The 26533-nt window shown below is 47.0% G+C and overlaps 1 protein-coding gene across 1 annotated transcript in view; it reads right to left on the bottom strand.

Moving 5' to 3' along the window:
* Positions 1 to 22620, bottom strand: part of LOC120064842 (histone deacetylase 7-like) — a 49921-nt gene extending 27301 nt beyond the window's left edge. The window contains exons 1-6 of the mRNA XM_039015436.1: positions 22480 to 22620; positions 21977 to 22070; positions 12618 to 12738; positions 10475 to 10581; positions 3224 to 3346; positions 2872 to 2975 (exon numbers count right to left, since the gene is read on the bottom strand). Of these exons, the coding sequence (XP_038871364.1) occupies positions 2872 to 2975; positions 3224 to 3346; positions 10475 to 10581; positions 12618 to 12738; positions 21977 to 22070; positions 22480 to 22620 (690 nt within the window). The remainder of the gene's footprint in view (positions 1 to 2871; positions 2976 to 3223; positions 3347 to 10474; positions 10582 to 12617; positions 12739 to 21976; positions 22071 to 22479) is intronic.
* Positions 22621 to 26533: the final 3913 nt, after the last annotated feature.

Genomic DNA, 26533 nt, shown 5'->3' with positions numbered 1-26533 from the left:
TCAGAGACTTCACTGCTCTAGTCAATGCCCATCAGAGACTTCACTGCTCTAGTCAATGCCCATCAGAGACTTCACTGCTCTAGTCAATACCCATCAGAGACTTCACTGCTCTAGTCAATGCCCATCAGAGACTTCACTGCTCTAGTCAATGTCCATCAGAGACTTCACTGCTCTAGTCAATACCCATCAGAGACTTCACTGCTCTAGTCAATGCCCATCAGAGACTTCACTGCTCTAGTCAATGTCCATCAGAGACTTCACTGCTCTAGTCAATGCCCATCAGAGACTTCACTGCTCTAGTCGATGCCCATCAGAGACTTCACTGCTCTAGTCAATGCCCATCAGAGACTTCACTGCTCTAGTCAATGCCCATCAGAGACTTCACTGCTCTAGTCAATGCCCATCAGAGACTTCACTGCTCTAGTCAATGCCCATCAGAGACTTCACTGCTCTAGTCAATGTCCATCAGAGACTTCACTGCTCTAGTCAATGTCCATCAGAGACTTCACTGCTCTAGTCAATGTCCATCAGAGACTTCACTGCTCTAGTCAATACCCATCAGAGACTTCACTGCTCTAGTCAATGCCCATCAGAGACTTCACTGCTCTAGTCAATACCCATCAGAGACTTCACTGCTCTAGTCAATGCCCATCAGAGACTTCACTGCTCTAGTCAATGCCCATCAGAGACTTCACTGCTCTAGTCAATGCCCATCAGAGACTTCACTGCTCTAGTCAATGCCCATCAGAGACTTCACTGCTCTAGTCAATGCCCATCAGAGACTCCACTGCTCTAGTCAATGTCCATCAGAGACTTCACTGCTCTAGTCAATGCCCATCAGAGACTTCACTGCTCTAGTCAATGCCCATCAGAGACTTCACTCCTCATACTGATTGAGTAGTTTAAATGTAATGTTGAGCTCTCTCTCTTTCTTGTGTTTTTGTGCATACCTGTTAACAAGAGTTCTGTCCGTGGTGCTGAATGCACAGTGTACTTTCCCTGCGTGTAGTTCATTGCCTGTTTAATAATGAAAATACCCACAAAAAGGAGAACATGGATGTGGTTTATTTCTGCTAATGTTAAAAAAGTAAAATAAGTAGCATATCTGGATGTGATTTACAGTAGATATATCTGTCATACACATGATGTATCATCCTGTAATATGATTCTGGCCTGCGATGGCAAAAATATATTCTAATGTGGCCCTCCATGGAAAATAATTGCCCAGGGGGATGCAGGAAAACGCTACCTGCCCCAACGCATAGTGCCAACTGTAAAGTTTGGTGGAGGAGGAATAATGGTCTGGGGCTGTTTTTCATGGTTCGGGCTACGCCCCTGAGCTCCAATGAAGGGAAATCTTAACGCTACAGCATAAAATGACATTGTAGATGATTCTGTGCTTCCAAATGTGTGGCAAACGTTTGGGGAAGGCCCTTTCCTATTTCAGCATGACAATGCCCCCGTGCACAAAGCGAGGTCCATACAGAAATGGTTTGTTGAGATCGGTGTGGAAGAACTTGACTGGCCTGCACAGAGCCCTGACCTCAACCCCATCGATCACCTTTGGGATGAATTGGAACGCCGACTGCGAGCCAGGCCTAATCGCCTTAAATCAAGGCCCAACCTCACTAATGCTCTTGTGGCAGAACGGAAGCAAGACCCTGCAGCAATGTTCCAACATCTAGTGGAAAGCCTTCCCAGGAGAGTGGAGGCTGTTGTAGCAGCAAAGTAATGTGCAAAGAAATGAACTGTTTGTTCTGAATACAATGCATTATGTTGGGGAAAATCCAACACAACAAATCACTGAGTACCACTTTTCATATTTTCAAGCATGGTGGTGGCTGCATCATATTATGGGTACTGTATGCTTGCAATCGTTCAGGACTGAGGAGTTTTTTAGGATTAAAAAAAAGTAATAGAGCTAAACACAGGTAAAGTCCTACAGGAAAACCTGGTTCAGTCTGCTGACACTGGAAGACAAATCCACATTTCAACAGGACAATAACCTAAAACATTAGGCCAAATATACACTGGATTTTCTTACCAAGACGACATTGAATGATGCCTAGTTACAGTTTTGACTTAACTCGGCTTTAAAATCTATGGCAAGACTTGAAAATGGTTGTCTAGCAATAATCAAAGACCAACTTGACAGAGCTTGAGAATTTAAAAAAAATATTGTACAATCCAGGTTTGCAAATCTCAGACTTACCCAGAAAGACTCACAGCTGTAATCGCTGGCAAAGGGGATTCTAACATGTATTGACTCAGGGGATTGAACACTTATAATCTAATACAAATATAGTAGTGTTTTATTTTCCATTAATTCCCCCCAAAATTTTTTGAATTCTTCTTCCACTTCGACATGACAGGGTATTTTGTGTAGGTCCTAACAAAAAACTACAATGAAATCCATTTTTATCCCACTTTGTAACACAACAAAACGTGGAAAAGTCAAAGTCAAATACTTTCTCAAGGCACTGTGCTTACACATATACTATACACAGAGAGAGAGAGGGGATCGGAGGAGAGAGGGGTGTGGGAGGAGAGAGGGGGTGGGAGGAGTTTTTGGGGGGCGGAGAGAGGGGGTGGGAGGAGTATAGTGTGGTGGGAGGAGAGAGGGGGTGGGAGGAGAGAGGGGGTGGGAGGAGAGAGGGGGGGTGGGAGGAGTATAGTGTGGTGGGAGGAGAGAGGGGGTGGGAGGAGAGAGGGGGTGGGAGGAGTATAGAGGGGTGGGAGGAGAGAAGGGGGTGGGAGGAGTATAGTGTGGTGGGAGGAGAGAGGGGGTGGGAGGAGTGAGGGGGTGGGAGGAGAGAAGGGGGTGGGAGGAGAGAAGGGGGTGGGAGGAGAGGGGGAATGAGAGGGGCTCACCACGTGGGTTAGTCTGGTAGTAAGTGGGCTGTCCGAGAGAAGGCTGTCATTGGGCGAGCTGCACCCGGACACTGGAGTGCTACATGTACTGCTGGGAGAGGAGTCTGCAGGACGGAAGAGAGGGACAGCCAATCAGGATAATACATTGAACTGTGTGTGTACCTGAACCTGGCCAATAAGAAACGCTTGTTACTTTTTCCGCTGTGCTCATTAATGAATACAACCCAGGTATGTTAGTGCTAGGCTGGGGCAAAACGGCTGGGGATGTACAGCATCAGGAAGGAGGAACACTAAGAGAACATAACATGAGAGGCTTTTTCGATAGACAGTGGACACAACAACGCAGGAGTACCCAGAGTATCCGGTATTCTGGGCTTGACTGTGAGCGGGGCGCTGGTCTTGCGTTGGAGAGGGTTCTGTCTGGAGTTGATGTGCTGTTTCAGTTTACTTCTCACCTTCAGGAGGGGATCAGAAGCTGAACACACACACACACACACGCGAGCACACACATACCACACACACACGCACACACAAGCACGTACACACAGACACAACATACAAATGGATGTTAATAGTTTGGCCAAGTCAGGACATTTCTCTAACACATCCTTAGACAGTACACAACAAAACAGTCAGCTGAATGCATAAAAGCTGAGCACAATCAATATAGGCAAATCAAAATGGCTACAGATCCATCATGTGCTATCTTATCATAAATCCTCTACAGTACATAACAAAACCCTATCAAAGCTCTTCAACAGCACGGCAGAACAAAAAACTAAAGTTTCATGTTTATTTTGGCAACTAGCACAATAGGCTTAACTAGATGATCAATCAGCGAGCGGCTTGGCCCAGACAAAAGACACAGATGACTGAGGGGTGTGTAGCTGCGAAATGGCCAACGCTGCTAGGGTAATACAGGTAAATAATGGCATTGTCATTGAACTTCAGGTGACATAGTATACAGTTAGTAGGAACCACTCCTTAGTACTGTAGGAGCGAGTAGTCACACTTCGCTCCACAGGCAATATTACATTTCATTACAGTACAACGGTTTGATTTGTTTGATCTGAGCAATTTTTCTTAGCTAGCTACATAGCCGTCTTTGTATCAAAGATAATTGTGTAGTTTAGAGTAATTATCGAGGTTAGCTAGCCAGCTATTTTCGTCCTTCTAACGTAGTCAACACTGCTAGCTAGCCAGCTAGCCAACTTCTACCGAATAGCAGCACTGTAGAAACTATTACATTACAACGGAACGACTTGATTAGTGTAGTGTTAGCTAGCTACATAGTTGTCTTTGCTGTCTTTGTATCTAAGATAATTGTGTAGTTTAGAGTAATTATCGAGGTTAGCTAGCCAGCTATTTTCGTCCGCCGTGCCGCGCCACCGTTCTCCTACCTAGTCAACAACTGCTAGCTAGCTAGTCAACTTCTACCGACTAGCAGCACTGTAGGAACTATTACATTACAACGGAACGACTTGATTAGTGTAGTGTTAGCTAGCTACATAGTTGTCTTTGCTGTCTTTGTATCTAAGATAATTGTGTAGTTTAGAGTAATTATCGAGGTTAGCTAGCCAGCAATTTTCGTCCGCCGCGCCGCGCCACCGTTCTCCTACCTAGTCAACAACTGCTAGCTAGCTAGTCAACTTCTACCGACTAGCAGCACTGTAGAAACTAATACATTACAACGGAACGATTTGATTAGTGTAGTGTTATCTAGATACATAGTTGTCTTTGCTGTCTTTGTATCTAAGATAATTGTGTAGTTTAGAGTAATTATCGAGGTTATCGAGGTTACCTAGCCAGTTATCGAGGTTACCTAGCCAGCTACACTTTCAAACAAAGTCAACAACGCAGCCACTGCTAGCTAGCCTACTTCACCAGCCAGCAGTACTGTATCATTTTAATCATTTTAGTCAATAAGATTTTTGCAACGTAAGCTTAACTTTCTGAACATTCGAGACGTGTAGTCCACTTGTCATTCCAATCTCCTTTGCATTAGCGTAGCCTCTTCTGTAGCCTGTCAACTATGTGTCTGTCTATCCCTGTTCTCTCCTCTCTGCACAGACCATACAAACGCTTCACACCGCGTGGCCGCTGCCACTCTAACCTGGTGGTCCCAGCGCGCACGACCCACGTGGAGTTCCAGGTCTCCGGCAGCCTCTGGAACTGCCGATCTGCGGCCAACAAGGCAGAGTTCATCTCAGCCTATGCTTCCCTCCAGTCCCTCGACTTCTTGGCACTGACGGAAACATGGATTACCACAGATAACACTGCTACTCCTACTGCTCTCTCCTCGTCTGCCCACGTGTTCTCGCACACCCCGAGAGCTTCTGGTCAGCGGGGTGGTGGCACTGGGATCCTCATCTCTCCCAAGTGGTCATTCTCTCTTTCTCCCCTGACCCATCTGTCTATCGCCTCCTTTGAATTCCATGCTGTCACAGTTACCAGCCCTTTCAAGCTTAACATCCTTATCATTTATCGCCCCCCAGGTTCCCTTGGAGAGTTCATCAATGAGCTTGACGCCTTGATAAGTTCCTTTCCTGAGGATGGCTCACCTCTCACAGTTCTGGGTGACTTTAACCTCCCCACGTCTACCTTTGACTCATTCCTCTCTGCCTCCTTCTTTCCACTCCTCTCCTCTTTTGACCTCATCCTCTCACCTTCCCCCCCTACTCACAAGGCAGGCAATACGCTTGACCTCATCTTTACTAGATGCTGTTCTTCCACTAATCTCATTGCAACTCCCCTCCAAGTCTCCGACCACTACCTTGTATCCTTTTCCCTCTCGCTCTCATCCAACACTTCCCACTCTGCCCCTACTCGGATGGTATCGCGCCGTCCCAACCTTCGCTCTCTCTCCCCCGCTACTCTCTCCTCTTCCATCCTATCATCTCTTCCCTCTGCTCAAACCTTCTCCAACCTATCTCCTGATTCTGCCTCCCCAACCCTCCTCTCCTCCCTTTCTGCATCCTTTGACTCTCTATGTCCCCTATCCTCCAGGCCGGCTCGGTCCTCCCCTCCTGCTCCGTGGCTCGACGACTCATTGCGAGCTCACAGAACAGGGCTCCGGGCAGCCGAGCGGAAATGGAGGAAAACTCGCCTCCCTGCGGACCTGGCATCCTTTCACTCCCTCCTCTCTACATTTTCCTCTTCTGTCTCTGCTGCTAAAGCCACTTTCTACCACTCTAAATTCCAAGCATCTGCCTCTAACCCTAGGAAGCTCTTTGCCACCTTCTCCTCCCTCCTGAATCCTCCTCCCCCCCCCCCCCCCCTCCTCCCTCTCTGCGGATGACTTCGTCAACCATTTTGAAAAGAAGGTCGACGACATCCGATCCTCGTTTGCTAAGTCAAACGACACAGCTGGTTCTGCTCACACTGCCCTACCCTGTGCTTTGACCTCTTTCTCCCCTCTCTCTCCAGATGAAATCTCGCGTCTTGTGACGGCCGGCCGCCCAACAACCTGCCCGCTTGACCCTATCCCCTCCTCTCTTCTCCAGACCATTTCCGGAGACCTCCTCCCTTACCTCACCTCGCTCATCAACTCATCCTTGACCGCTGGCTACGTCCCTTCCGTCTTCAAGAGAGCGAGAGTTGCACCCCTTCTGAAAAAACCTACACTCGATCCCTCCGATGTCAACAACTACAGACCAGTATCCCTTCTTTCTTTTCTCTCCAAAACTCTTGAACGTGCCGTCCTTGGCCAGCTCTCCTGCTATCTCTCTCAGAATGACCTTCTTGATCCAAATCAGTCAGGTTTCAAGACTAGTCATTCAACTGAGACTGCCCTTCTCTGTGTCACGGAGGCGCTCCGCACTGCTAAAGCTAACTCTCTCTCCTCTGCTCTCATCCTTCTAGACCTATCGGCTGCCTTTGATACTGTGAACCATCAGATCCTCCTCTCCACCCTCTCCGAGTTGGGCATCTCCGGCGCGGCCCACGCTTGGATTGCGTCCTACCTGACAGGTCGCTCCTACCAGGTGGCGTGGCGAGAATCTGTCTCCGCACCACGTGCTCTCACCACTGGTGTCCCCCAGGGCTCTGTTCTAGGCCCTCTCCTATTCTCGCTATACACCAAGTCACTTGGCTCTGTCATATCCTCACATGGTCTCTCCTATCATTGCTATGCAGACGACACACAATTAATCTTCTCCTTTCCCCCTTCTGATAACTAGGTGGCGAATCACATCTCTGCATGTCTGGCAGACATATCAGTGTGGATGACGGATCACCACCTCAAGCTGAACCTCGGCAAGACGGAGCTGCTCTTCCTCCCGGGGAAGGACTGCCCGTTCCATGATCTCGCCATCACGGTCGACAACTCCATTGTGTCCTCCTCCCAGAGTGCTAAGAACCTTGGCGTGATCCTGGACAACACCCTGTCGTTCTCAACTAACATCAAGGCGGTGACCCGTTCCTGTAGGTTCATGCTCTACAACATTCGCAGAGTACGACCCTGCCTCACACAGGAAGCGGCGCAGGTCCTAATCCAGGCACTTGTCATCTCCCGTCTGGATTACTGCAACTCGCTGTTGGCTGGGCTCCCTGCCTGTGCCATTAAACCCCTACAACTCATCCAGAACGCCGCAGCCCGTCTGGTGTTCAACCTTCCCAAATTCTCTCACGTCACCCCGCTCCTCCGCTCTCTCCACTGGCTTCCAGTTGAAGCTCGCATCCGCTACAAGACCATGGTGCTTGCCTACGGAGCTGTGAGGGGAACGGCACCTCCGTACCTTCAGGCTCTGATCAGGCCCTACACCCAAACAAGGGCACTGCGTTCATCCACCTCTGGCCTGCTCGCCTCCCTACCTCTGAGGAAGTACAGTTCCCGCTCAGCCCAGTCAAAACTGTTCGCTGCTCTGGCACCCCAATGGTGGAACAAACTCCCTCACGACGCCAGGTCAGCGGAGTCAATCACCACCTTCCGGAGACACCTGAAACCCCACCTCTTTAAGGAATACCTAGGATAGGATAAAGTAATCCTTCTAACCCCCCCCCTTAAAAGATTTAGATGCACTATTGTAAAGTGGTTGTTCCACTGGATATCATAAGGTGAATGCACCAATTTGTAAGTCGAGCGTCTGCTAAATGACTTAAATGTAAATGTAAATGTAGTCCTTACGCATAGAAATGGAAAGAGGGAAGGCCTACTATCTTTGCAACTGATCACGTCTAATCAAATCAAATTGTATTATAGTCACATGCTTCATAAACGACAGGTGTAGACTAACAGTGAAATGCTTACTTACGGGCCCAGAAAAACAGAAAATAGCTACCTCTGTACCAGAGCTGTTGCCATAAAATGTCATGTTAATTTATGTTCCCGCCTCCAATGTCGTTTTAGACAATTTGACAGTACGTCCGACCAGCCTCACAACCGCAGACCATGTGTAACCACGCCAGCCCAGGATCTCCATATCCAGCTTCTTCACCTGTGGGATAGCATGGAGGGGGGTGCGGAGGAGTATTTCTGTCTGTAATAAGGCCCTTTTGTGGGGGAAAACTCCTTCTGATTGGCTGGACCCCTGCCCAGTCATGTGAAATCCATAGATTAGGGCCTCATTAATTTATTTAAATTGACTGATTTCTTTATATGAACTGTAATTCAGCAAAATCTTTAAAATTGTTGCATGTTGCATTTATATTTTTGTTCAGTATATTTAGCAGGCTTATGGCTTGAGGGTAGAAGTTGTTCAGGGTCCTGTTGGCAATTGCCATGCGGTAGCAGAGAGAACAGTCTATGACTTGGATGGCTGGGATCTGACCATTTTTAGGGCATTCCTCTGACACTGCCTGGTATAGAGAGCCTGGTTGGAAGGGAGCTCGGCCGTGCGGCATCCCAAGCCCGGACCTCAGAGGATGTGCAGACCAGCTGGCTGGAGTGTTATTGGGCATATTCAATCTCTCCCTATTCCAGTACCTTCTGTAGCGCCTTACGGTTGGATGCCAAGCAGTTGCCATACCAGGCGGGGATGCAGCCAGTCAAGATGCTCTCAATGGATCAGCTGTATAACTTTTTGAGGTTCTGAGGGCCCATGCAAAATCTTTTCAGCCTCCTCAGGGGGAATAGGCATTGTTGTGCCCTCTTCATGACTGTGTTGGTGTGTGTGGACCATGATAGATCCTTAGTGATGTGGACACAGAGGAAGCTCTTGACCCTCTCCACTACAGCTCCGTCAATGTGAATGGGGGCGTGGTCTGCACTCCGTTTCTGTAGTCCACGATCAGCTCCTTTGTCTTGCTGACATTGAGGGAGAGGTTGTTGTCCTGGCACCACACTGCCAGGTCTCTGAACTCCTCCCTATAGGCTGTCTCATCATCGTCAGTGATCAGGCCTGCCACCGTTGTGTCGTCAGTAAACTTAATGATGGTGGCGGACACAGAGTCGTGGGTAAACAGGGAGTACAGGAGGGAACTAAGCAAGCACCCCTGAGGAGCCCCGTGTTGATGGTCAGCGTGGCGGAGATGTTGTTGCCAACCACAACCACCTGGGGGCGACCCGTCAGGAAGTTCAGGATCCAGTTTCGGAGGGAAGTGTTCAGTCCCAGGGTCCTTAGCTTAGTGATGCGTTTGGAGGGCGCTATGGTGTTGAACGCTGCGCTGTAGTCAATTAACATCATTCTCACATAGTTGTTCCAGGTGGGAGAGGGCAGTGTGGAGTGCAATAGAGATAGAATCATCAGTGGATTTGTTGGGGCAGTATGCGAAAAGCACTTAATGATGACAGAAGTCAGTGCTACGGGGCAATAGTAATTTAGTTCAGTTACCTTCGCTTTCTTGGGTACAAGAAAAGTGGTGGACATCTTGAAGCAAGTGGGGACAACAGACTGGAATAGGGAGAGATTGAATATGCCCATTAACACTCCAGCCAGCTGGTCTGCACATCCTCTGAGGTCCCGGCTTGCAATGCCGTCTGGGCTGGCAGCCCTGCTAAGATTAACACGCTTAAATGTCTTACTCAAGTCGGCCACGGAGAAGGAGAGCTCACAGTCCTCGTGAGCGGCGGCTGCCCGTGTCGGCACTGTTTTCCTCTAAGCGGAAAATGACATACACACTATGTCCGTATGTTATTCATACACCCAGTCAGTAAGACAGACATGCCTGACATTCTCACAAAAGGTTTGTTTTACACATACTTTAGTTATGTAACCAACTTTTGGTCTTTCTTTCATGCTTTCTTTCTCTTTTTGTCTAGTAATTCACTCTCTCGTTCTTTCTCTCTGTTACCCCCTAGGCTTGGTGTCTCCCCCCTCTGAACTCTGTCTCCGTCTCTATCTCTCCCTTTCTCTACATCAGTGTTCAGTATGTGTGTGTTAACATGTATCTAACTACATAACTTACCCAACAACTATCAGAGTAGGAATGCTGATCTACTGTAGGATCATATCCCCCTTGTCCATGCAATCTTATTAATTATGTTCTAAAAGGTCAAAGTGATCCTAGATGAGCACTGCTGTGCTCTGGTTTAGCACATCATTCATGGCAGACCCAAACCATTGTCAGGAGCCGACCACATATTGTTTACAATGTCACCCGATGACACCATAGTGAGAACGGGAAACAATCTTGTAGTAAATGTACAAACTACAAAATGTCTCACCTGTTCTTCTGAGGGGCGTGTCCTTGCGTTGGTCACATGGTGGATGATGGACAACAGGGGTCACCATGTGAGGCTTTGGGGGCATGTCAGGATCTGGGGCCAGTTCCCTATGCAACCAAGACAGTCAGTTGAGAGTCATCCACCAAAATGTTAAATAACCATTGCTAAGTGTCCATTGTTTTGTGTTCTATTAATTTTGTGTATGTACTGGTGGCTTCAAAAATAATGTTGATGAAAATGGACAGTAAAGAATCATATTGTAAAATAATGCTTCACTCAGGCCAGTCAGTCTGGCTGTAATCTAGCACCTAATCTAATGAGTCACTCAGGCCAGTCAGTCTGGCTGTAATCTAGCACCTAATCTAATGAGTCACTCAGGCCAGTCAGTCAGGCTAAAATCTAGCACCTAATCTAATGAGTCACTCAGGCTGTAATCTAGCACCTGATCTAATGAGTCACTCAGGCCAGTTAGTCAGTCACCTAATCCAGTGGTCACCAAACGGTCGATCGCGATCTTCAAGGTATTCTTAGTGGATCACCAAACATTTCTGTAGAAAAGCTTGTGCTCCTTTTTTCTTTCTCTGGGTTGCACTGTTGGCAGTACCGGGTCGCCAGTGTTCCCATTTTGTACCCTTTCATTTATCTGAAAAGGGAAACTCCGCCTACCCGGTGGAATGGGAGATCTGTGGCTAAATCAAGTGCGCCTACTGTGCTGGCCAATCAAATAGCTCAAACCACCGTGCCTACCTACAGCTACCCACGACCCTGGACACAGCAAAGTTTGATACTAGCCTATGTGAGATTAAATAACATTTAAAACCATGACAAGAGAGAAACTGTCAAAGAATACAGCAAACAGCTGCTGTTTTTATGAGTGAGTTCATGTCTAAGTTTTATTCAGCACTGTCAGCAGTGTTTTTATTCAACACTATTACAAAACATAAAACGTGCTTCTCTCTACTTCCACTCAAGATGCAGCTGCAATGAATGAGTAGCCAAGTGTATCGATAGCCCTGCCTTTTTATTATTATTAGCAGCTCGTCTATTTTAATATCGAGGAGTATTTCACTTTCTCTGGTCATTGGAACAATATGAATTTGTGCCTGAGGCAGAAGCGGTGCGACCTGAGTTAACGCCATCAGGTGGAAGACTGTTTCCCTCTCTCTTGTCAGTCTCAACAGAGGAAAAAAAGGGGAGCAGGGACCATGAGAGGCAGACCCTTTGCTGCTCTCTTCTTCCCTCCACTGAGACTAATATCGTGTTGAAGACAACTGTGAACTCTGAAAATAACGAGATCCGACTGGGGAAAATGGTTTTGAACAGTTATCCAACTCGGAAACTCTGGCATCTTTCTAAAGCTCCGACTTTCCGACCTGAAGTTCTCTGACGTCATGATTTGACCTCTTTTTTCCCCCGAGGTCCCAGTTGTCTTGAACGCACCATAACAATCAGATGCAGGTACAGTGCCATCAGTCCAGTAAAATAAAACAGCTAATTGTTAGCAAATTATTAAAATGTATGCTCAGCAGTGCCTTGCAAGTGCTACACCAACGGATCTATTTTGTTATCTAAGCTCGAGTTTTGAAATTGAATATAGTCTGAGAAGAACAATATTGTCAGGCCAGACATTTAGCCAATATGCTGTGATAAAGTATTAGGCCTACTTCACAAATGTCATTCCTACAGAAGAGTTTTTATTAGGTTAATGTTACATTTTTTTACATAAAAAAAAAAAGAAATCTGAGAGGTAGTTCTTGGCTTGCTTTTTGACTTCGAAAGTAATCTTGACTCAGAAAAGGTTGGTGACCACTGACCGGATCTAATGAGTCACTCAGGCCAGTCAGTCAGGCTGTAATCTATCACCTAATCTAATGAGTCACTCAGGCCTATCTAGATTGTCTTTGAGGTAAATTTTTATGACTTTCATCCCTTATGAGGATAATTTGTGGGACAGTATTGGATAGGTGAGAAGAAAAAGATGGTAGTGCCCCCAAAGGCATGGGAGTCTAATAACAGTATATTTTCATGAGTGGACACACACAGCTCTCTCTCACATTCACACATTTTTAAAAAGTTGAATGCAAAAAGAAAACAACGTTTCTGTAGAAACTTTAATCAATATCTCTCCTGGGTCGATTCTCACCTGTAACCCCTGGGCGTGTGTCTGGTGGGGTTGGAGGCGGTCTTCTCCAGGGTGGCCTGCTCCTTCCTCTTCAGGATTTGGCTTCTGAGTTTCTGTTTCACCAGGGGACTGGCCACAGCACCTGTCCGTCAACAGAGTCACCCAATCAGAGTGTCACGGATCCCTCCGGAACATTCATTACACACACCCGGCCCCTATTCCCAGTGATTAGTAATTGTATAAGTGTGTCCTTGGTTTATCATTGTCCTGTCCATTATTGTAACAATGTCTGTTGGTTCGTGTGAACACCTGTGCTGTGTGTTTTGGCTTTCGTGCCATTGTGGATTGCGCAGATGATTACGGGTCTCATTACGTATGTTAATCATTGTGCACTTGTGTTATTTATTCGAGGTACTCCTCGCTCTTTTGTTTGGGTTTCAAACCTGTGTTTTGTCTAGTGTTTGTTTTGGTCTTCGTCCCCGTGCCTTTACACGGCACGCCATAATTTGGGTACAATAAAATACCCTATTACGCATTCCTGCGTCTGTCTCCCGAATAATTTATACCAGCGTGACAGAGGCAAGAATGAACCGAAGCTGAAGTGCAGCATTCTAAGCTGACTAAACGTATTTAACGTTTTGTTCTGAACAGAACCATTCTTTTTTTTGTTCCGTTTCACTGTTCCGACCTGCAAAATTACATTCTGAACCGGTTCGAACCCCCAAAAAGTACTGGTTAATATCGTTCCTTTCTGAACCTCTGAAATCCCCCTAAAAAATTCCATTAGCTCAAGATTAAATTACTTCACCAATCAGTGCAGATAGAGCAGCTAGCTACTGTATGTTTTTTTTATTTTTATTTATCCGTTATTTTACCAGGTAAGTTGACTGAGAACACGTTCTCATTTGCAGCAACGACCTGGGGAATAGTTACAGGGGAGAGGAGGGGAATGAATGTGCCAATTGTAAACTGGGGATTATTAGGTGACCGTGATGGTTGAGGGCCAGATTGGGAATTTAGCCAGGACACCGGGGTTAACACCCCTACTCTTACGATAAGTGCCATGGGATCTTTAATGACCTCAGAGAGTCAGGACACCCGTTTAACGTCCCATCCGAAAGACGGCACCCTACACAGATCAATAGCGGGCAATAGTTGGTAAACATTGCACGATGGACAGACAAGATACGACTGACATGTTGCAGGTGGTGAGAGTGAGAGAGGGTGGAGGAAGAGGCTTGGCTTGAAGCGCTGGGAATCTTGTTATGACATGCATTATCTGAATTAGACCCACATAATTATACCTACAGAGGAGCGGCTTCTATGGAGGAAATTTTAATGTCTTGAACTTCCAAGAGTTGGCTTAAAGTTGGACTACAGCTAGCTAGCTAGCAAATACGCTTGTGTGTGCAGAGCGGCACCAGAATTAAAAACACTTAACTTTGTAGTTAATAAATCCAATGTCAGAAAGTATTCATACCCTTTGACTTATTCAACATTTGTTATGTAACAGGCTGAAAAAAAAAAATATATATCTTACCCATCTACACACACATAATCCCATAATGACAAAGTGAAAAAACTTTGGTGGAAATGTTTGAAAATGTATTGAAAATGAAATCCAGAAACATATTATTTGCATAAGTATTCACACCCCTGAGTCAATACTTTGTAGAAGCACCTTTGGCGGCGATTACAGCTTTGAGTCGTCTTGGGTATGTCTGTATCAGCTTTTTACATTTTTGTCATTAGCAGACACTCTTATCCAGAGCGACTTAAAGCGACTTATTTTTCATACATTGTCATACTGGTCCCCAGTGGGAAACTAACCAACAACCCTGGCGTTGCAAGCACCATGCTCTACCAACTGAGCCACACAGGATTCTTCCTTGGAGATTTTCGCAAACTCTGTTAAGATAGATGGGAAGTGGCAGTGAACAGCAATCTTTAAGTCTTTCCAGAGATTTTCAATGGCATTCAAGTCTGGGCTTTGGCTGGACCACTTAAGGCCTTTCACATCCATTTTGCCACAATTTTGGAAGTATGTTTGGGAAGACCCATTTGCGACCAAGCTGATGTCTTGAGATGTTGCTTCAATATATCCACATCATTTTCCTGCCTCATGAAGCCATCTATTTTGTGACGTGCATCAGTCCCTCCTGCAGCAAAGCACCCCCACAACATGATGCTGCCACCCCAGTGCTTCACGGTTGGGATGGTGGTCTTCGGCTTGCAAGCCTCCCCCTTTTTCCTCCAAACATAACGATGGTCATTATGGCCAAACAGTTCTACTTTTGTTTCATCAGACCAGAGGACATTTCTCCAAAAAGTACGATCTTTGTCCCTATGTGCAGTTGCAAACCGTAGTCTGGCTTTTTTATGGCGGTTTTGGAGCAGTGGCTTCTTCCTTGCTGAGCGGCCTTTCAGGTTATGTCGATATGGGACTCGTTTTACTGTGGATATAGATACTTTTGTACCTGTTTCCTCCAGCATCTTCAGAAGGTCCTTTGCTGTTGTTCTGGGATTGATTTGCACTTTTCGCACCAAAGTACGTTCATCTCGAGGAGACAGAACGTGTCTCCTTCCTGAGCGGTATGACGGCTGCGTGGTCCCATGGTGTTTATACTTGCGTACTATTGTTTGTACAGATGAATGTGGTACCTTCAGGCGTTTGGAAATTGCTCCCAAGGATGAACCAGACTTGTGGAGGTCTACAATTATTTTTCTGTAGTCTTGGCTGATTTCTTTTGATTTTCCCATGATTTCAAGCAAAGAGGCACTGAGTTTGAAGGTAGTCCTTGAAACACATCCAAAGGTACACTTCCAATTGACTCAAAAGAAGCTTCTAAAGCCATGACATCATTTTCTGGAATTTTCCAAGCTGTTTAACTTTTTAGGGATAGGGGGCAGCATTTTCACTTTGGATGAATAGCGTGCCCAGAGTGAACTGCCTCCTACTCTGTCCCAGATGCTAATATATGCATATTAGCATTTATTACTATTGGATAGTGTTTGAATTATGTCTGTGAGTGTAACAGAACTCATATGGCAGGCAAACTTCCAAACAGGACGTGGAAATTCTGAGGCTGGTTGATTTTCAACTCATCGCCTATTCAAATCCCAGTAAGATATGGATTTGTTTGTACTTCCTACGCCTTCCACTAGATGTCAACAGTCTGTAGAACGTTGAATGAAGCCTCTGCTGTGATGTGGGGCCGGATGGGAACTGTTTCAGTCAGTGGACAGGCAGAGTGCCAGTTCTTGGTCACGCGCATTCCAAATGATATCGCCTTGCGTTCCAGTACTTCTGTAGACACAAAGGAATGCTCCGGTTGGAACGTTATTGGATATATATGATAACAACATCCTGAAGATTGATTCTCTACTTAGTTTGACCAGTTCATTCGACCTGTAATATAACTGTGCGAGCGTTTGGACATGTATACTAAACGTGCTAGCAAAAGTAGCTACTTGGACATAAATAATTGACATTATCGAACAAAACAACAATTTATTGTGGAACTAGGATTCCTGGGAGTGCATTCTGATGAATATCATCAAAGGTAAGGGAATATTTATGATGTAATTTCGTATTTCTGTTGACTCCAACATGGCGGAGAAATGTTTTTTTTATATATCTGAGCGCCGTCTCAGATTATTGCAAGGTGTGCTTTTTCCGTAAAGTTTTGTGTATCTTTAACAAGTGTATCTTTAACAAGTGTATCTTTAATTCTATGTAAAACATGTATCTTTCATCAAAGTGTATGGTGAGTATTTCTGTTATTAGATGTGCCTCTGCAATTTCTCCGGATATTTTGGAGGCATTTCTGAACATGGCGCCAACGTAAGATTTTTGGATATAAATATACACATTATCGAACAAAACATACATGTATTGTGTAACATGATGTCCTATGAGTGTCATCTGATGAAGATCATCAAAGGTTAGTGATTCATTTTTTCTCTATTTCTGCTTTTTGTGACTCCTATCTTTGGCTGGGAAAATGGCTGTGTGTTTTTTGGACTTGGCGGTGATCTAACGTAATCATATGTTGTGTTTTCGCTGTAAAGCATTTTTTTTTTTTTATCGGACACGATGGGTAGATTAACAAGATGATTATCTTTCATTTGCTGTATTGGACCTGTTAATGTGTGAAAGTTACATATTTCAAAAAAGTATTTTAGAATTTCCCACGCTGCCTTTTCAGCGGAATGTTGTGGGGGGGGGGGGGGGTCCGCTAGCGGAACGTGTGTCCTAGAAAGGTTAAAGGCACAGTCAATTTAGTGTATGTAGACTTCTGACCCACTGGAATTGTGATACAGTGAATTATAAGTGAAATAATCTGTCTGTAAACAGTTGTTGGAAAAATTACTTGTGTCATGCACAAAGTAGATGTCCTAACCGTTTTAATGACTCCAACCTAAATTTATGCAAACTTCCGACTTCAACTGTATACAGTGCATTCGGAAAGTATTCAGACCCATTGACCTTTTCCACATTTTGTTACATTACAGCCTTGTTTTAAAGTTGATTAAAACGTTTTTTTTCCCCCTCATCAATCTACACACAATACCCATGATGACAAAGCAAAACAGGTTTTTAGAAATGTTTGCAAACTCAATTTACACCACCATGTCATGTTTGTGTCAAAAAGATTGATACATGAATCCTCCTCCAAACAGTTTCAATGGCCTTGCATGGAATGTGATATTAAAGGTACTGCTGATAGAAATGAATGGACAGACAAGGAGGGAGGAGACATAACTTAACAACTTAAAACATAATACAAGTGTTAGATACCCTATTTAGCATTGGTCCGATGAGAAACAAACAGTACTGCATCAAAAAAACAACAGCAAACTTCACTCAGCATACTTGCACACATACCACAGACAGACATTATATCATCAAAGATCCAAGCCCAATTTTTTTAAGGGATGAACAATAGTGCTTTTTAACCAATATTATTGCAGATCCAGGAACCATGTGAACTGACACCTTGCAGGTTTGATTGAAATCTGCCCTGTATCTAAGTTGTGCTAAAGCGACTCAGGGTAGGAGATGCTAATCTAGGATCAAATACCCTATGTCCATCTAATCGTATTCATTGTGATAGGAATTGAAAAACTGATCCAAGACCAACACTTCTACTCTGGAAAAACTTTATGAATACGGTCCCTGAGTAGAGAAATGATGAGTAGAGAGAGATGTCTGCAAAAGTGTTCAGCCAGACAGTACTCTCAGAGGGAAAACACACCCACACACTTACAGTGCATTTGGAAAGTATTCAGACCACTTGACTTTTAACCACATTTTGTTACAATACAGCCTTTTTCTAAAATGGATTAAATCATCTCACCACAATACCCCATATTGACAAAGCAAAAACAGGATTTGTCACACCTGTATTTGGGGAGTTTCTCCCATTCTTCTCTGCAGATCCTCTCAAGCTCTGTCAGGTTGGATGGGGAGCGTTGCAGAGCTATTTTCAGGTCTCTCCAGAGATGTTCGATCAGGTTCAAGTCCGGGCTCTGGCTGGGCCACTCAAGGACATTCAGAGACTTGTCCCGAAGCCAATCCTGCGTTGTCTTGGCTGTGTGCTTAGTGTCGTTGTCCAGTTGGAAGGTGAACCTTCACCCCAGTCTGAGGTCCTGAGAGCTATGCAGCAGGTTTTCATCAAGAATCTCTCTGTACTTTGTTCATCTTTCCTGCTATCCTGACTAGTCACCCAGTCCCTGCCACTGAAAAACATCCCCAGAGCATAATGCTGCCACCACCATGCTTCAGCGTAGGGATGGTGCCAGGTTTCCACCAGACATGATGCCTGGCATTTAGGCCAAAGAGTTCAATCTTGGTTTCATCAGACCAGAGAATTGTGTTTCTCATTTTCCCATGGTCTGAGAGAACTTTAGGTGCCTTTTGGCAAACTCAAAGTGGGCTGTCATGTGCCTTTTACTGAGGAGTGGCTTCCGTCTGGCCACTCTACCATAAAAGCCTGATTGGTGGAGTGCTGCAGATATGGTTGTCCTTCTTGAAAGTTCTCACATCTCCACAGAGGAACTCTGAAGCTCTGTCAGAGTGACCATCGGGTTCTTGTTCACCTTCCTGACCAAGGCCCTTCTCCCCCGATTGCTCAGTTTGGCCAGGTGGCCAGCTCTAGGAAGAGTCTTGGTGGTTTCAAACTTCTTCCATTTAAGAATGATGGAGGCCACTGTGTTCTTGGGGATCTTCAATGCTGCTGATATTTTTTGGTACCTTTCCCCAGATCTGTGCCTCGACACAATCCTGTCTCAAAGCTCTGCGGACAATTCCTTCGACCTCATGGCTTGGTTTTAGCTCTGACATTCACTATCAACTTTGGGACCTTATATTTAGACAGCTATGTGCCTTTCCAAATCATGTCCAATCAACTAAATTTACCACAGGTGGACTCCAGGTGGACTCCAATCAAAATCGAAACATCTCAAGGATGATCAATGAAAACAGGATGCCCCTGACCTCAATTTAGAGTATTTTAGCAAAGAATCTGAATACTTATTTAAATAAGGTATTTCTGTTTTTTTATATATAAATTTGCAAACATTTCTTAAAACCTTTTTTCGCTTTTTCATTATGGGTATTGATGATTAACATTAATTTAACCCATTTTAGAATAAGGCTGTAACATAAAAAAATAAAAAAAAGTGAAGGGGTCTGAATAATTTCCGAATGCACTGTAAGCCTCAGCACAATTTTATCTTGAAGATCTCCAGACAGTTCCTTGGACTTCATGGTATAGTTTCTGCTCTGACATACACTGTCAATTGTGGGACCTTCTATAAACAGGTGTGTTTCTATCATGTCCAAACAATTGAATTGGCCACAGGTGGACTCCAATCAAGTTGTAAGACATCTGAAGGATGATCAAAAGAAATTGGATGCACCTGAGCTCAATTTGCAGTGTCATAGCAAAGGAGGGTCTGTTCCCTGAACCGGTTCCAACCCCTGAACTAGATATATTAGTGTCAGTGGCGGGATACAGGACAATAATTCAAATATAAAGATTTTATCTGACAAGCAGTAACTGACAAGCAACAATAACTGACAAGCAGTTTCATCATGTGTTAAAATCAACAATCTACCTCTATTCCTGCTTATTAAACATTAGCAAAAGAGGAGATGCTATGCATTTCCCTTGTAATGAATTACTAGTCAGACAACCGTCTGACTGCTGTGACTTGCGAAATGTAAGTTTTACAATGATAAGCCATTAAAGAGGCTAAATGTAAACAGTTTGCATTGTAATTTCAGAAAATTCAATACAAAATCCCATTCTGATAATTCAGCCTTTCTATTAGACAACAAAAGACGGTCCGTTTTTCAGTTGTCAAATAGAAAAGGTGAACCCTACCATCAGCGTCTCTCAGAGGCCTGTCATCTACTCACGGGCAGAATCAACAATAGCAGACTTAGGCAGTAAAAAGAGGGGGCGGCATTTCACATGTAACCCCTTTGAAGCTGAACTCTGATGGGCAGGTTCTTAGGAATTTGGTGATTTACAGATTGCTTTGCGGCATTTTTTAACAGTGGTTTCCTTCCCGGAAGTAAAAGACAACAAACAACATGACATTGTACAATTATTAAGTCCTCATGTTACTTGCTTCCTTGTTTTGACTTAGGTTTCATGTGCAAATAGACTGACTTAAATAATGGAATTCCCCTTGTTCCATAAAACACATTGTACGATTCAAAGGATTAACCGAAACCAATGCACACAAACACCTAAACTACCTACAAGACTGCACAGGTGTCATCATACATTGCCTTTCTAAAAGACATGGTCATCATAGTTTACATGATAATCTAAGTATTCCTTATATATCAACACCAGTATCCCAGAAACCCTAGACCCACTCCAATTTGCATACCACCCTAACAGATCCACAGATGATGCAATCTCTATTGCACTCCACACTGCCCTTTCCCAACTGGACAAAAGGAACACCTATGTGAGAATGCTATTCATAGACTACAGCTCAGCGTTCAACACCATAGTGCCCTCAAAGCTCATCAATAAGCTAAGGACCCTGGGACTAAACACCTCCCTCTGCAACTGGATCCTGGACTTCCTGACGGGCCTTCCCCAGGTGGGAAGGGTAGGTAACAACACATCCGCCACGCTGATCCTCAACACAGGGGCCCCTCAGGGGTGCGTGCTCAGTCCCCTCCTGTACTCCCTGTTCCATCATGACTGCACGGCCAGGCTCGACTCCAACACCATCATTAAGTTTGCAGATGACACAACAGTGGTAGACAGACTATATGGAGGAGGACAGAGACCTGGCAGTATGGTGCCAGGACAACAACGTCTCGCTCAACATGATCAAGACAAAGGAGATGATTGTGGACTACAGGAAAAAGAGGACCGAGCACGCCCCCATTCTCACCGACGGGGCTGTAGTGGAGCAGGTTGAGAGCTTCAAGTTCCTTGGTGTCCACTTCACCAACAAACTAACATGGTCCAAGCACACCAAGACAGTTGTGAAGAGGGCACAACAAAACCTATTCACCCTCAGAAGACTGAAAAGATTTGGCATGGGTCCTCAGATCCTCAAAAGGTTCTACAGCTGCATCATCGAGAGCATCCTGACTGGTTACATCACTGCCTCCGACCACAAGGCACTACAGAGAGTAGTGCATACTGCCCAGTACATCACTGGGGCCAAGCTTCCTGCCATCCAGGACCTCTACACCAGGTGGTGTCAGAGGAAGGCCCTAAAAATTGTCAAAGACTCCAGCCACCCTAGTCATAGACTGTTCTCTCTGCTACCACACGGCAAGCGGTACCGGAGCACCAAGTTTAGGTCTCAGAGGCTTCTAAACAGCTTCTACCCCCAAGCCATAAGACTCCTGAACAGCTAATAAAATGGCTACCCAGACTATTTGCATTGCCCTCCCTGCTTTTACACCGCTGCTACTCTCTGTTGTTATCATCTATGCATAGTCACTTTAATAACTCTACCTACATGTACATATTACCTCAACTAACCAGTGCCCCCGCACATTGACTCTGTACCGGTATCCCCCCCCCCCCCCCCCGTATATAGTCTCGCTATTGTTATTTTACTGCTGCTCTTTAATTACTTGTTACTTTTATTTCTTATTCTTACTCGTTTTTGTTTAAACTTCATTATTGGTTAGGGGCTCGTAAGTAAGCATTTCACTGTACTCAGCGCATGTGACTAATAAAATGTAATTTGATTTGATATACAGTACAGTGGAGGCTGCTGTGGGGAGGACGGCTCATAATAATGGCGGTAACGGAGCGATTGGAATGGCATCAAACACATGGAAACCATGCAATGTGTCCTCCACAGGGCCAGGTGGCACAGTTACTTACTTTGCTCACTCTTATCCTTATACATCAGCTGCTGCAGTTCTTGTCTCTTGTCCTGCTCTTTCTCCTGGCGACTCTGCTCCATGTCATACTCGTACTGAAACGAGACCATTCAGATTTGCATTTAAGCGCACTGGGTTTTCACTAGTTACCACAATCACAAAGTCCCAATTGGCTATATCGTAAACATTCATGAAAACAAAAATGTGCTTTTTAGTCTTAATTTAAGGTTAGCAGTGTGGTTAAGGTTAGGGTTCAAATCACATTTGAAAAATATATATTTTTGAAATAGGTGTGGTTTATGACTTTGTGGCTGTGGAAACTAGTGACGACCGGCAAACTGGCCCATAGACAATATTCAGGAACTTATATCAGCCCAAAGAAAGGCATCATAGAGATGGAAAGAGGGCACACCTCCTATATTTGCCATTGATTGCTTCTGTGACAGCATGGCTAGTGCCATGGAGGGCTATCTCAACTATAAAGTTTGTGAAAGGGCTCCTCACGTGGATGTGCTGTGGCAGGTGCTTCTGGGAGTCCTGGGCACAGTGCTGGGCTGAGAAGGCTCCCAGGAAAAGGGAGTGGTGGGGTGCCAGCATAACCGAGTCAGGCTCGGGACGCACCAACCTCTGGGTACGCAGGTCCATGGGCCACTCCGGCCAGAGTGGTTACGAAGCCTCGCAAGGAACTTGCACATCCACTACAGAGAAAGGGAAGGAAAATAAAATAGGAGAGAAAGAGGAGAGAAAGACATTAGTTAAGATGATGAGCCAAGGTGTAACGTCCTGACCAGAGTTCTTATGTGTTTTGCTTGTTTAGTGTTGGTCAGGACATGAGCTGGGTGGGAATTCTATGTTGTGTGTCTAGTTCGTCTGTTTCTATGTTCAGCCTGATATGGTTCTCAATCAGAGACAGCTGTCAATCGTTGTCCCTGATTGAGAATCATATATAGGTGGCTTGTTTTGTGTTGGGGATTGTGGGTGGTTGTTTCCTGTCTCTGTGTTTGTGTTCTGCACCAGATAGGACTGTCTCGGCTTTCACGTTTGTTATTTTGTTATTTGTTAATGTTCATCGTTTATTGTGTAATTAAACATGTTGAACACTAACTGCGCTGCATTTTGGTCCTCTCCTTCATCCCAGGAAGAAAGCCGTTACAGAACCACCCACCAACAAAGGACCAAGCAGCGTGGCTACGGGCAGCGACAGCAGCGACAGCAGGAGCAGAGAAAGGAGAAATGGACATGGGAAGACGTTTTGGACGGCAAGGGTTGCTACACATGGGAGGAGATCCTGGCTGGAAGGGATCGCCTCCCATGGGAACAGCTGGAGGCAGTTAGGAGAGCAGAGGCATCCGGAGAGAGGAACCGGAGTTATGAAGGTACGCGGCTAGCACGGAAACCCGAGAGGAAATCCCAAAAATTTATTGGGGGGGCTAAAGGGTAGTGTGGCGAGGGCAGGTAGGAAACTTGCGCCCACTTCCCATGCTTACCGTGGAGAGCGGGAGTACGGGCAGACACCGTGTTATGCGGAAGAGCGCACGGTGTCTCCTGTACGGGTGCATAGCCCGGTGCGGGTTATTCCACCTCCCCGCACTGGGCGGGCTAGATTGAGCATTGAGCCAAGTGCCATGAAGCCGGCTCTACATATCTGGCCTCCAGTACGTCTCCTCGGGCCGGTGTACATGGCACCAGCCTTACGCATGGTGTCCCCGGTTCGCCAACACAGCCCAGTGCGGGTTATTCCACCTCCCCGCACTGGACGGGCTACGGGGAGCATGCAACCAGGTAAGGTTGGGCAGGCTCAGTGCTCAAGGGAGCCAGTACGCCTGCACGGTCCGGTATATCCGGCGCCACCTTCCCGCCCCAGCCCAGTACCACCAGTGCCTACACCACGCACTAGGCTTCCAGTACGTCTCCAGAGCCCTGTTCCTCCTCCACGCACTCTCCCTGTGGTGCGTGTCTCCAGCCCAGTACCACCAGTTCCGGCACCACGCACCAAGCCTCCTGTGCGTCTCCAGAGCCCTGTACGCACTGTTCCTTCTCCCCGCACTCGCCCTGAGGTGCGTGCCCTCAGCCCGGTACCACCAGTGCCGGTACCACGCACCAGGCCTATAGTGCGCATCGAGAGTCCAGTGTGCCCTGTTCCTGCTCCCCGCACTAGCCTTGAGGTGCGTGTCTCCAGTCCGGTACCACCAGTTCCGGCACCACGCACCAGGCCTACTGTGCACCTCAGCAGGTCAGAGTCGGCCGTCTGCCCAACGCCGCCTGCACTGCTCGTCTGTCCAGCGCCGTCTGAGCTGCCTGCCTGCCCAGCGCCGTCTGAACTGCCTGCACTGCTCGTCTGCTCAACGCCGCCTGCACTGCTCGTCTGCCCAGCGCCGTCTGAGCTGCCTGCACTGCCTGCCTGCCCAGCGCCGTCTGAGCTGCCTGCCTGCCCAGCACCATCTGAGCCATCCGTCTGCCCAGCGCCGTCTGAGCCATCCGTCTGCCCAGCGCCGTCTGAGCCATCCGTCTGCCCAGCGCCGTCTGAGCCATCCGTCTGCCCAGCGCCGTCTGAGCCATCCGTCTGCCCAGCGCCGTCTGAGCCATCTGTCTGCCTAGCGCCATCTGAGCCATCTGTCTGCCCAGCGCCATCTGAGCCATCCGTCTGCCACGAGCCATTAGAGCCGCCCGTCTGTCCCGAGCCATTAGAGCCGTCCGTCAGTCAGGAGCCGCTAGAGCCGTCCGTCAGTCAGGAGCCGCCAGAGCCGCCAGCCAGTCAGGAGCTGCCAGAGCCGCCAGCCAGTCAGGAGCTGCCAGAGACGCCAGCCAGTCAGGAGCTGCCAGAGACGCCAGCCAGTCAGGAGCTGCCAGAGCCGCCAGCCAGTCAGGAGCTGCCAGAGCCGCCAGCCAGTCAGGAGCTGCCAGAGCCGCCAGCCAGTCAGGAGCTGCCAGAGCCGCCAGCCAGTCAGGAGCTGCCAGAGCCGCCAGCCAGTCAGGAGCTGCCAGAGCCGCCAGACAGTCAGGAGTTGCCAGAGCCGCCAGCCAGTCAGGAGCTGCCAGAGCTGCCCTACAGTCATGAGCTGCCCTACAGTCATGAGCTGCCCTATAGTCATGAGCTGCCCTACAGTCATGAGCTGCCCTACAGTCATGAGCTGCCCTACAGTCATGAGCTGCCCTCCAGTCATGAGCTGCCCGCCAGTCATGAGCTGCCCGCCAGTCATGAGCTGCCCGCCAGTCATGAGCTGCCCTACAGTCATGAGCTGCCCCACAGTCATGAGCTGCCCTACAGTCATGAGCTGCCCTCCAGTCATGAGCTGCCCTCCAGTCATGAGCTGCCCGCCAGTCATGAGCTGCCCGCCAGTCATGAGCTGCCCGCCAGTCATGAGCTGCCCGCCAGTCATGAGCTGCCCTCCAGTCATGAGCTGCCACCCAGTCCGGAGCTGCCACCCAGTCCGGAGCTGCCACCCAGTCCGGAGCTGCCACCCAGTCCGGAGCTGCCACTCAGTCCGGAGCTGCCACCCAGTCCGGAGCTGCCACCCAGTCCGGAGCTGCCACTCAGTCCGGAGCTGCCACTCAGTCCGGAGCTGCCATTCAGTCCGGAGCTGCCATTCAGTCCGGAGCTGCCATTCAGTCCGGAGCTGCCATTCAGTCCGGAGCTGCCATTCAGTCCGGAGCTGCCATTCGTCCGGAGTTGCCCCTCTGTCCGGAGTTGCCCCTCTGTCCTGAGCTACCTCTCTGTCCTGAGCTACCTCCTAAATCATGTGGGGGCCTTGGGGAGGATTCTTAGGCCAAGGTCGTGGGCGAGGGTCGCCACTCAAAGGACGCTAAGGAGGGGGACAAAGACAGTGGTGGAGTGGTGTCCTCGTCCACCGCCGGAGCCGCCACCGCGGACAGATGCCCACCCAGACCCTCCCCTTGAGTTTTAGGGGTGCGTTCGGAGTCCGCACCTCAGGGGGGGGGGTACTGTAATGTCCTGACCAGAGTTCTTATGTGTTTTGCTTGTTTAGTGTTGGTCAGGACGTGAGCTGGGTGGGAATTCTATGTTGTGTGTCTAGTTCGTCTGTTTCTATGTTCAGCCTGATATGGTTCTCAATCAGAGACAGCTGTCAATCGTTGTCCCTGATTGAGAATCATATATAGGTGGCTTGTTTTGTGTTGGGGATTGTGGGTGGTTGTTTCCTGTCTCTGTGTTTGTGTTCTGCACCAGATAGGACTGTCTCGGCTTTCACGTTTGTTATTTTGTTATTTGTTAATGTTCATCGTTTATTGTGTAATTAAACATGTTGAACACTAACTGCGCTGCATTTTGGTCCTCTCCTTCATCCCAGGAAGAAAGCCGTTACACAAGGCTTTGTTCGTTAGACTAGATCATTGGAGAGAACGGATAATCTGAGACTGAACCAAAGCTGAGGTGCTGCATTCTAAGCTCCCGACTGAACTTCGTGAATTGGTGTCAGCGGTGGGATCTGGGCTGTCCAAAATCCCCAAAATAGAAAACCCAGCCATTACTCTCCCTTTCTCTCCTTCTGTCCTCTATTTTTCTCTCTCTTCTTCTCTTGTGTTGTTTCTTTTCGTGGCC

The sequence above is a fragment of the Salvelinus namaycush genome, chromosome 20 (assembly GCF_016432855.1).
Source record: "Salvelinus namaycush isolate Seneca chromosome 20, SaNama_1.0, whole genome shotgun sequence".
Taxonomy (NCBI): domain Eukaryota; kingdom Metazoa; phylum Chordata; class Actinopteri; order Salmoniformes; family Salmonidae; genus Salvelinus; species Salvelinus namaycush.
This window is presented reverse-complemented; position numbering and strand designations above follow the sequence as displayed.